This window comes from Strix aluco, chromosome 15 (assembly GCF_031877795.1).
Source record: "Strix aluco isolate bStrAlu1 chromosome 15, bStrAlu1.hap1, whole genome shotgun sequence".
Classification (NCBI taxonomy): Eukaryota; Metazoa; Chordata; class Aves; order Strigiformes; family Strigidae; genus Strix; species Strix aluco.
The window spans coordinates 12,741,911-12,753,302 of NC_133945.1; the positions used below are offsets into that span (position 1 = coordinate 12,741,911).

General features: G+C 37.3%; 1 protein-coding gene across 1 annotated transcript; it reads left to right on the forward strand.

Moving 5' to 3' along the window:
- The first annotated feature begins 3,902 nt into the window (after window positions 1–3,902).
- LOC141930228 (parvalbumin, thymic-like) lies at window positions 3,903–9,306 on the forward strand. The gene is given in 7 exon segments (XM_074840781.1): window positions 3,903–3,931; window positions 3,933–3,978; window positions 3,980–4,014; window positions 5,756–5,823; window positions 6,624–6,756; window positions 7,023–7,132; window positions 8,437–9,306. Coding segments are annotated over 7 exon segments (447 nt in total). The 3' UTR covers window positions 8,463–9,306.
- The last annotated feature ends 2,086 nt before the right edge of the window (window positions 9,307–11,392 follow it).

Sequence of the window (11,392 nt, forward strand, 5' to 3'; positions counted from 1 at the left end):
TAGGCTTTCTGACACTTGCTGCATGTAATTTTTAAACTATGGATAGAGTCATCTGGAGGTTCAAGTATTTTGTCCATTTACAAATGATTGTATCAGATTTAACAGCCCCAGGAATTTATCATTTCAGAAATCATTCTATGTCAATTTCTTTCTTCAAAAAAAGGCCTTTTTCTTTCTGCATCAATGCATGAACAATTTCAGAAAGAAACAAAGTGAACTGGAAAGATTGAATTCAGAAACAAAAATCTCAAGCTACAGCTTGAGAAATCACATAGATTTTACATCTGGACCATATTCCTTTCAAATTTTGGAATAAGAATTTTAACTCTCTCTTGCAAATTTTAGATATGCAGAACCAGAAATTTTTTTATTTATGTAAACAATCCAATTGGATTAAAAATTAAGTTTTACACATATAAGAAAAATATGACTGAAGAAATTTTGTACATTAGCACTTTAAAGGGCACTTGAAGTTGAAAAGTTACATTGTAAATTCCTAGAATCTCTGAAAATCTATCTCAGAGATTGAAGCCACTTGACACTAGAACTGGTAACTGGATAACTGGTGAAAAATAAATTACTTAATTTTTGTGACTCATTCAAGTTTGTAAAAATAAAATAGATGTTATTTGGTATGTTTCCCGTGTACAGCTTCCTCACCCCATAGCAACTGCTTTAGCGTTTTTCAGCATTTTACTAGGGGTTAGTTACATGTTACCTACAGATGTTAGATTAAGTAATATAAACCTAAAACCACTCACAAATATTTCCAGATCACTCCAAGAGTTACGTTCCTCAAATGCCAGAGCATGATGCATTAATACAATTACACTAAATTACATTCATACAATTTCTTTCAACTCATGTACTCCAAAAGCATATTACAAGCTGAATGAATATTCTACTTTTCCCTATTCACATGTCTTTTAACAATAGGTTAAACACATTTCATAAGGTGATTTCTATTCCTTTTGACTGGTGACTATGGATACTCCTATCATAAGCATTCAGGGAAAATGATCTCAGGCATATACAAGGGCAGCAAATCACACTTACTTAAAGTTGGCATTCACAAGTGTTTAGTGTATTTTTGTTATTCTATTGCACACACAATTCATGTCAGCACTCAAAGAAAAATGATAAGAATATATTATAGAACAATCACAGAGTTTATGATTACTTAAGAGATAGCTTTTCAACCTGGGGAGGTAACTTCAGGTGTTAGAAGAGTTAAGATTGAAAATGGGAAGAATAAAACAAGAGAGGAGCCTTCCATTAGAGAATCCTCTAGAAGGCAATGAGACTCAAGCAAAGTGAAATGCTCAAGTCCCAGGGTTTAAAGCTGCTTTTAGTGGTAACCTGACAATCTGAAAGGGATATCTTCTCCGTACTTTTTAATACTTCCCCAGTTCCTCTCCCTGCCAAGTTGGATGACAGCTGGAAAGTTACTAACAGTATTTGATTTAAGAAAGTAAAAATGACTGGACAGATGTTTTTGCAATCTCTAATGTAGGGCTTGAAAATAAAATGTTGGAGGCTGGTTGTAAATAGTTACATGATCCTTGTGCATTTCACCCTGCCAGCCAGTACATGTGTTCTGGATCTCTAGTGCCTCCAATCTCACTGCAAAAGTGACTCCAAAATTTGTTGGAGTCTGAATGCAACTCAACAGATTACCACCATAAATCATTTAACTTTCATGCTTTATCCTTAAAATTTCAAAGAACAAAATGAATCATCTTGTTGAAGCCTCTTAGAAAACAAAGCACACTTTTTAAAGACTCCATCCTTATGTGATTCACATACAGAAGTTCAACCTAATGGCAACAGTCCACAGGCATTAAGGGAAATAACAGCAATCAATGCTATTTTTAAAGGGAAGAGTGGGGGCGAGGGGTTAACATATGTGGAATTAGCTCTGGGCAAAATGAGAAGCCATTGCATCTAAAATCAAATGCATTCTCTGAAATAGACACCGGAGACCAAATTCCCATGTAGACTCCTGCAGTCCAAGAGTTTCAGCAGAATTTGGCCTTCCTCTTAACTTAGCTTCATTAGGTCATATCATGCCATCAGTTTTTATGTTGGACGCCCTACTTACTTCACATCAGTTGTTGGCACTATGTAGGCAATTTTCCGAATTGGAGAGGGAGAAAAGGGTGGTGTGTGCACAAGGGAGGAATTTTTTTCCCATGTAGAATAAAAGTCATTTCTTAGAAGACTTTGAGGGGGGAAAGTGATATTTGTATCCCTTCTACCAGATGTCACCAGTGGCAACAAGAGCCAGTATTAAATATCTATCCATCAAATTCTTCTCGAAATTTTTCAGCGTCAGCTGGTCAACAACCCATTCACAAAACTGGGAAAGCTGAAATCTTCCACAGCCATTCTTAACCACTGGTTCTTCCCCTCACAAGAATTATCTGTGTCTGAAACTTTTTCATGAAGGACAGACATTCAGAATTTGTAAAAAGAGAAAAAACCTCGTAGCAATAGCATTCTTATGTTTATATGCAGTAAGAAAAATAACACCCCCTCCACACACAGTATCTTTTGCAATAGTCTTTTGTTGCTTTTTCATCAGCTGCTGTCAATGTTGGATGCACTAAGGGCTCATAGGTACCCCATTTGCCACTTTTTCTGCCTCATACTATGATTTATTTATTAGTGGTTGGCTTCAGTGCTTGGCTAGGTTTGCCTTCCATCTTAGAGGGAAATGCCTTGGAAAAAAGATTCCTTGATACTGTTTCTGACATTAAGACAGTCTCTGCACTGTCACCTCTTACTGTGCCACCACCTCAAGTTGTGATGCCAATTGCACTGTCATCTCTTGCCATCCCTTACCCTGGCCATAATGCTATCTTGTGCTGTCATCCATATGACTTGTCTTTCACTGTTCTGCTGCCTCAAGGCACAAGTGAGATCCAAGCTGACAGGCTCTTCAGCCAGTTAGGATACAACGTTCACAAAGAAAACTGAGATGATCAAATTGTTTCTATGCTTTTTTTTTTTTTTTTTAAGTAACTAACACAAAGGAACACTTGGAAACAGCACTGGCCAAAACATTTAAAAAATAATCACTTCTCTAAAAGAGATCGGAGGGTAGGCTAAAAAATTGCAATGCCACTCTTCACATATTGTTGCCTGCAGTGATGCTGCCATTGAAATTTTTCTCTCTGTTCTGAAAGCAAAGATCCTTCATGTAGGGCTCAGGGGTTTTTGTCTTAGAGACAGCTGGGTAGATCACAACCCCTTTGCTTCATACATACATGACTAAACAGGATGTCAGAACCTTGCAGAATTGTAAGATTTTCTCTGGAAACATACCAGACGAAATACCCTCCCCCAACCAACTGTTCCGATGGATTGACATAATATTATTTTACCTCCTGTAGCAACAAATTGACTGTGTGGGGTTTTTTTCAAAACAACAAACCAGACATTCTGGGAGACAACATGACTATTGTTTTCCCTAAATTATTTGCTACACGAACAATATTTGAAGAGGATATTTTTTGTTTGTTTGTTTAGTGCTCTAATGATGGAACTCTATCACATGCAGCGTCTACAGATAAGATAACAAGTTATCGCATTTAAACATTCATTAAAGGCATCTCTTCAGAAGTTAGTAGTGCTTCATTTCATCTGACTCCTTGGATCAAGCATATCAGATAGTGGGGGTTTTTTCCTGTCCTACATCATATAGAGAAGTTGGTATTTTCTGCTTAAATCAGAAGAAATTTAATATGACTCTGTCCTTTTCGCCTATCCAGCCACTTATCTTGTTTCGTTTGCAAATATCATATGTATTCTCTTGAGATAAAAATAGTGCAAGATGATTAGTTAGGCAAGTTCATTTGACACCATTCCCCCTTCGTGACGCTGAAATCTAAAATCTGTATATGGTATACAACTTAAAGTATATATATGCAAGCTCAGCTCTGCTGGAGACACACAGCAAGTACGTTCCTCCCAACCAGATTGCTTCCTTATCCAGCCAAGAAGACCACAAAGGTAAGCTGATTAGATCCTCTGCTTTCAGAAAAAGCACAAAGCAAAATGCTCCCTAAATGGAAAGAGCCTACGCAATTAAAATAACTATTCTTATATCAGCTTCCAGTATGTTGTATCTTTACAAGCTAACATAGAATAGAATCAGCATTCAGATCACAGGATGGAAAAAGACAGGAATGATGCCCCTTGTAAAAAATGCTGCAATTTTTAGTTTTTCCTTCAACTCTTCCCCACTTTTAATCCTGTCAGCAGTGAGAATTAGGTGAATGGCAGAGCTCCAAATTATCTTGCGTAGTGCTGAGAGGGGGAAAGCACTTTGCACAAGAAGCGACTGGGACAAAATAATTGCTAGCAAAACAGAAGTAACTCATCCGCTTTAGCTGGAGAAGTACCCATCGCCATCAGCGTGAATTTCTCCCATTGCCTCCTTACACCTTCTGAGATATTCAGAAAGGGACTGAAGTGATAGACAATTTCCTCTGCTGCAAACCAACAGGTACAGAGGCAGCCATTTCGTATTTTAGGCAAAGTTTAAACCTGTGTGTAGATCTCAAACCAGCGCACCAACTAGAAATGGCTACCAGCACTGGTTTCCTTCTCATGAATGCTGCTTTCCATGCTTAAACAGGAGGAATGATGTTCTTAAAGATCAGTTAGGGATTTATGAAAAGGTATTTCTGTTCTCTTGGGGCTTTCAGGAATAACTTTTCTATGCCTTAGTTCCCCTTCCTTCACTAACATGAAGCTACTTTACAGTAATGCTGCAAGTTTTAAATTGTAACCAGTCTGCACTGGTGTGTGCAGTTTACCAAACTGTAAATGCATTGATGCTATGTTCACACTAAAAAATTGGCTAGAAATTCAGGCCTTGTAGCATTTTCTTGAGCAATATGTATTATGTTGGCAAACTATTGCAGCTGTTCATGGCTGAATGGTACAAAGAGTATCTTTTGTCAAATGCTGCTGTGTCAGAAGAAAACGCCTCCTCCACTCTGCTAGGAACGAATATTAAGTATCAATACCTCTGTTCTAAGCACATCAATATACTGAAATGCCAAAATCTGGATAAAAATATGGTTTATTATCACCTACATGGAATTAAAAAAACCCCCACAACATACTTAGGAAAACTTTTTTATAAAGCTATCATGAAATGTAGTTTTTTAATGATGCAGCAGCTCAGCAAGCCAAATTTATAGCGTAGTTACTTTTATTGTTGCAACTAAACAGAGAAACTTACTCTTCAAATTTAGATTTCCTTGAAATGAGTAAAATTATTATTACTTATTCTACACTATTATTTTCATTCTTTGAAAATATCACTACATTTATTGATAATACTACTAGATTTTTTAAATTCCAATTACATTTATTCCAGGAGACATACTAAGCCTTATCTTTTATGTATGCTGTAAATATATGCCTATTTTAATTTAATAATAATCCACCTCCAGAAACCAGAAAAAAGTCATGAAGTTTTGTGGTGCTAGACACCTTTGATTTGCTCTCCCAGTGCAGTACAGGCATCAGATCTTCCTGCATGCAGAATTCCTCCCTCATTACCCAGCTTTAAGTGGAAGCACCTGCTGCAGACATCTGTTACAGTATGCTCCGCTTACAATTAGATGAATAATGTCTCCCTTATCATATACTGTCACAGCAGCAACTTCAAATAGAGCCATGAAAGAGGTAGAGAAGTCATTTTAATGACTAAGTAGCTCACATTTAATTTATTTTACAGTTCAACAATGGCCATCACTGACATCCTTTCTGCTAAAGATATTGAATCTGCACTCTCCAGCTGCCAGGGTAAGGAATGGTCTCTCTGCAGCCAGAAGATGCATATCATTTTTATGTCTTAAGATGACATGCCTATCATTTTCCCCTTAGATTCCTTCCCTGTGAGATCTCTTTCTAGCTACATTACACTATAGCCCCTTGAATTCAGAAAGTCTCACAAGTGGTTATTTGGTGGGTAACATTCCCCAAAACACAGAGCAGCAATTAAAGGGCCACAGTTTCAGTTAGGGCTGGCTTAACTCTAAACTCTGTCAATTTTTCAAACTATTAAAGACTTACATTTAAATAGACTTTTCCTTCAAAATGTCAAAAAAAGCCTCAGCTTGCAGAATCAAAGTGTCATTTGTGAAGCAATGACCAGTCTCAGTTCTCTTAAGAGTTCCTCGGCAAGATCAAGACAATTTTCCAAATGCTCAAAGAGCTAGTTTGTCTGTGAGTTACTTTTCTACCAACTCCTTCACCAAAGTAAGGACTAAGTGAAGATAAAGTAAGAATTATAGGAGTTGGTCTGTACGCCACAGTAGCAGCCTCTAAATATTTGTTATTAATTGCATTTGACACATTGCACAAATCCTGATTTAGCAGAATGTGCATTGTAGCAGAAAACTTCAAACTGGCTGAAAGGATACATGACCACAGGCACAGAGTGATTAAAAAGAGAAATTACCCACTGTATCTTCTTTTTTGCTACACTGGGTAACACAAGAAAGAGGAGCAGGCTGATGATTAAGAAAACGCATATTCCCAAGGACACATACAGTAGTAGCAATTTCAAGGGAAAATATTTAAACAACTTCTATTTCTTCCAGTTGATGATTCCTTCAACTACAAGTCTTTCTTCTCCACGGTTGGTTTAACCAGCAAAACTCCTGATCAGATAAAGAAAGTTTTTGGAATCCTTGATCAGGACAAGAGTGGTTTCATTGAAGAAGAAGAGCTTCAGTAAGTACTGTTCAGCTGCTGTATTTCTTTAAACAACCCAAACCTTTGAATTTGCTTGGTGTCCTAGAAGAAACTTGCTGTTATTTTAAAAATAAAACACAATTCCTTATCTTTCCTTGAATCTGTTGGATTTTCTCAGATACTAAGAGCAGGCATTACCTTATGGGTTTTTTGACATGGGTTTAAGAAAACAAGAAATACCAATACGTCAAGGACTTTTCAGAGAATAAAACTCAAGCACAGCGCTCTACCCTGTTCTATTTCAGGTTGTTTCTGAAGAATTTCTCTTCGAGTGCCAGAGTCCTCACCTCTGCGGAGACCAAGGCTTTTCTGGCTGCAGGTGACACTGATGGTGATGGCAAAATTGGAGTGGAAGGTAAGATTATTGGAAACTTCATCAAATTTGTGTTTAAAAATGCATTTAGGGCTGCATTTAAACTGTGGCATGAAGAGTACATCCAAGTACTTTGGCCTGGTGCTTTCTGCCACAATTTTTATAACTAGCGAATACTCCTTTATTGTCATAGCTTTATTCCCGTTAGGTCTCTGTTGCAGCAACAGCATATCTAGGCCCAGTGTAAAGCTTGTTCTTCCAATCAATAATAACAGCTTTGGGGTTAATTTGTCACGTGTCTGATCCATAGACAAAAAGTGCCAGATTTTTAAAACATCCTGAACACCTATTCACTCTCTGAATTTCCATTTCGGCGGTGGGTGCTCTGCACTTCTGGCCATATGTCACTTTCATTTTTAAACACACTTCCACCTACATAAACTTATTTCTTCATCTACCACTATCAAACATTAGCCAATATTACTGAGTGGTTAATTCAGTAATGTAAAATAAGACTGGTATTGTTTTTCAAGGCTAGAACTGCTGCAATGCAGTACAGAATTTTGTGCTGGAGAATTATCTGATAAGTGCAAATTTCACTGGGCAGTCCTATGAGAAGCTAAATCAAATTCCTAAAGAAAACCTCACAGGGATGATGTGAACTGGTCAGGATATTTCTTTTAGAATTGCAGCAAAGGAAAATAGGACATTATACATCATATATTAGAGATGAAGTCACTGAAAACAGGGCTGTCTCAGCTGAACTAGGACAGGTGGCAATAACTCTAACAAACACACGTGCTAATCTTAGCCAGAGTTTGGGAGGAGAGAGATACACTGTTGGAGGAATTTGCTTTAGCAGCAGCTTTTGCAGCTTCTGTTTATGAGCCCCAAATAGGGCATTATATTATGCAGATCTTAGCCCTTAACCATTGAATCTCCCATTTTGAAATTACATCACTACTGATATTTTTTTCTTTGGAATAACAAAACTAAAAAATCCCTCATATTGAAAGCTACAGGCTCGACCTAATTCACTCTCTGCTTCCTTGGCTATTATCAGAGTTTGTAACGGGTTAAAGATAGTTTACCTTTAACTCAGGATTTCCCACAAATATGAATTTACAGACGCACTCCTCCTCTCTGCACTTACTCTTTTTAAGGAGTGAAAAATCTGTTACGCCCCCAGAATCTCAGTTTAGCAGTAGCTTGTGCAGTGTTATAATAACTTCGGGAGCCCTCCATGGCTAGGAGTTTAAGTAATTTTTATCTGTCTTTTCTAAAGATGTTAAGAACCGCTTTCATCTAGTTTTATTCCCTGCCTTTCTCATTTTCTTCCTTGACAGAATTCCAATCTCTGGTGAAGGCATAAACAGCATTAGACCAAAGGCAATCTTGGACTGACTCTTCCAGTTACCTCGTCCAACAAGCACTTCGCACTCAGCATGTGTTTGTACATTGTTATATTGTTGCAGGAGTAAACAATTCCCCATACATCAAGTTCAGACACCGGATTGCTGAGAAATCTTGCAATGTACAGATGTTTTGGTCACGTGGTATTGTTACATTTCCATTGTAAAGACGGGACTTTGTGATTTTCAGCCACTCATAACGTTGAAATTGTGGCTGGAAGAGGGGAGGAAAAAAAAAATTTAAAAAACCACAACCTTGGGGGAAAAAGCTGTTTTTTAAATTTTGTTTAGGTTTTCCATCCTCATACTTATGCTGACTTTCCATCCTCATACCATGCTGACTTGCCAGACCTGTGTCTGGCAATGATCTTAAACAATATGACATCTTTTAAGGCTTTCATTAAGTTTTATTTCTGCTTAATTCTCTGATCCTTGAGGAAAAGCAATGCTAACAAGATACCTAAAAATAATTTTTATTATGTCCCAATCCTGAGAATATGAGGAAAAAAAATTAAGAGGAGTTGACACATAGCTCAAAACATGGAATAAGTTTGTGGGTAATTTTACAAAATGAAGTACTAGGCTACAGCATGTATCATCAGAAAGTGTTTATGGCCTAAAATGTAACTCTCCCTTAAGAAGATTTATCTTTCATGAAATCTAAGACAGCTGTGAGATAGAGGAGAAGGGTCTAATCCCAACTCTGACACTGTCACAAGTCACAGTCCCCTGACAACATGGGCCACAGGCCTGGAGGTTTTTCTGTGAATCATGAACATGTTGCTTATTATCATTTAATATGTACAAAACAATAATACTTTGCCACATTTGTAAATTTCTGTGTTTCCTACAGACAAAAAAACAGCCAATCTTGCTGCTTGATTACCTTAAAGCTCTGTTACATTGCTAACTGATGGCTATTACTCCATTCTTTCATTTATTATATGAATACTCATCTATATAATCCATAATATTAGCAATTTTCTCAAGTCTGAAAATTACTGAGAAATAGTCTTTCCTTTGATAAGTGTCTTACAGGATTTAGAGCTAGTTATAGCATTGTCTTCATTAATGGACAAAGTAAATAATGTTCATGGTTAAATGCAGAGCTCAATAGACTGAGTAGATGTTGTGCATTTCTGGCTGAGTGGGTTGGAAATTTCCCCACCAACATTTAGTTGTCTTCTTTCCCATCTACCATGACGTGTTTCCAGCTCACAAGTAGACTGTCATTTTAATACTCTGCTGAAACTGGATGATAATTATAACATAATTTGGCAGCTGTTTTGAAGAAGAGCAGAAACAAAGCCTTCTGGAACTTTTATGTAACATTCAGTGTTGGCATTTCCATGAATTGTGAGATGATTATGTGAGGCAAGTACAGCTCACTCATACCCAGGCATGTAAGAGAGCTGTTTGGCAGATTTAAGATGGCTAATGCAAAAGAGGAATTCTAGCAATCAGACTCACTGAAGCCTTGGCAGAGTTATAATGAATATAAATCCTAATTCTATCCTCACCGCCTTTGATGTTAAATCTGGGCTTAAATTGTAGCTGCTGTTAATTGCAGCACTGAAATATTTTGCATAATGATGAGACTCTGTTGGTTCCTTTTACCTTATTCGTTTTCCTATCTGCTGAAGAAAAAAAACCAGACAATCCAGATCTACATCATACAGATGTAATATATACATTAGCACTTCACACTACTAATCACTAAAATGTCCGGTCACTAGTTCACAAGCAGATGGCACACACAATACATAAGTGACAGACCTGATACTGCATTCCTTGCACATCTGAAAGTCTCATGTGGAATGCAAGAAATGCAAGACTACATAGTGGCCTATCCTGTATTACAGAGATGCTAAACAACTGCACATCACTGCCTTCTGTTGCCACAAGGGGGCATTAAGTACTTCTGAGAATCAGTCAATTCTTGTGTAGGTTGCAACTTCAAGTAAAACTCAGAGAATTTTGTTTATGAGAAAATCTCTTTTTCTTAAACAGTAACTCGTGGCAAGAAGATGAGTTTTAAATCTTATTAAAACCATCCAGCCATTTCATTAGAAGGAACAACAATAAATTCAAAAAAGTCCCCAATTTCAAAAAAAAGCCCACAGACTGTTCAGCAAAAACAACACCTAGTCCCTATTAAGTCTTCTGTTGGCACTGGGATTCGCATTTTTAGAGCTAACCAAACAAGAAGATAATATTTCCCACCTAAAGGAAACAAATTCCAAAAATTTAGTTTTCATGGAAGGTTCATCTCACTGAATTTAAGTTCAGCCAGTGGCAGCCTTCAATTTTCTTAAGGAATAGCATGGAGTGTTCTCTGAATGTGACAGTGTCATTGCCCTAGAGAAAACCTTTGGTTGCAGGATGTCTATGTGGATGCCATCTGAAGTAGCAAAGAGACAAATGGTGATATCACAATGTTACCACAATGAGGTATAGAATCACAGAGTAATTCATGCTGGAAAGGATCTCTGGAGGTCTCTGGTTCAATCACTTCCTCAGAGGGCCAGCTTAGGGCACACTGCTCTAAGCTCAGTTTGAGTATCTTCAAGGATGGAGGTTCTATAACCTCTCTGGGCAATCTAATAAGTAAGGATTAAATCCTCTGCATCGAGTTTTTATGAATGACTTACACAAATAAAACACTGCTGACCACACAGTTAAAAATCAAAGTTCTGTTAGAAATTGTTTTGCTACATCAGATCAGAAAGGATCTAACTACACCCTATATTATCACACCAATAACCTTTTTTCCAGTTTAGAGTAAGACCATCCTACTCAGTATAATACTGCTTCACAGTTCCAAAGGAAAAGTTGTTTATATGTTTTACCTTTACTTAAGACAATTAGAGAACAACCCAAAATGTGAGTG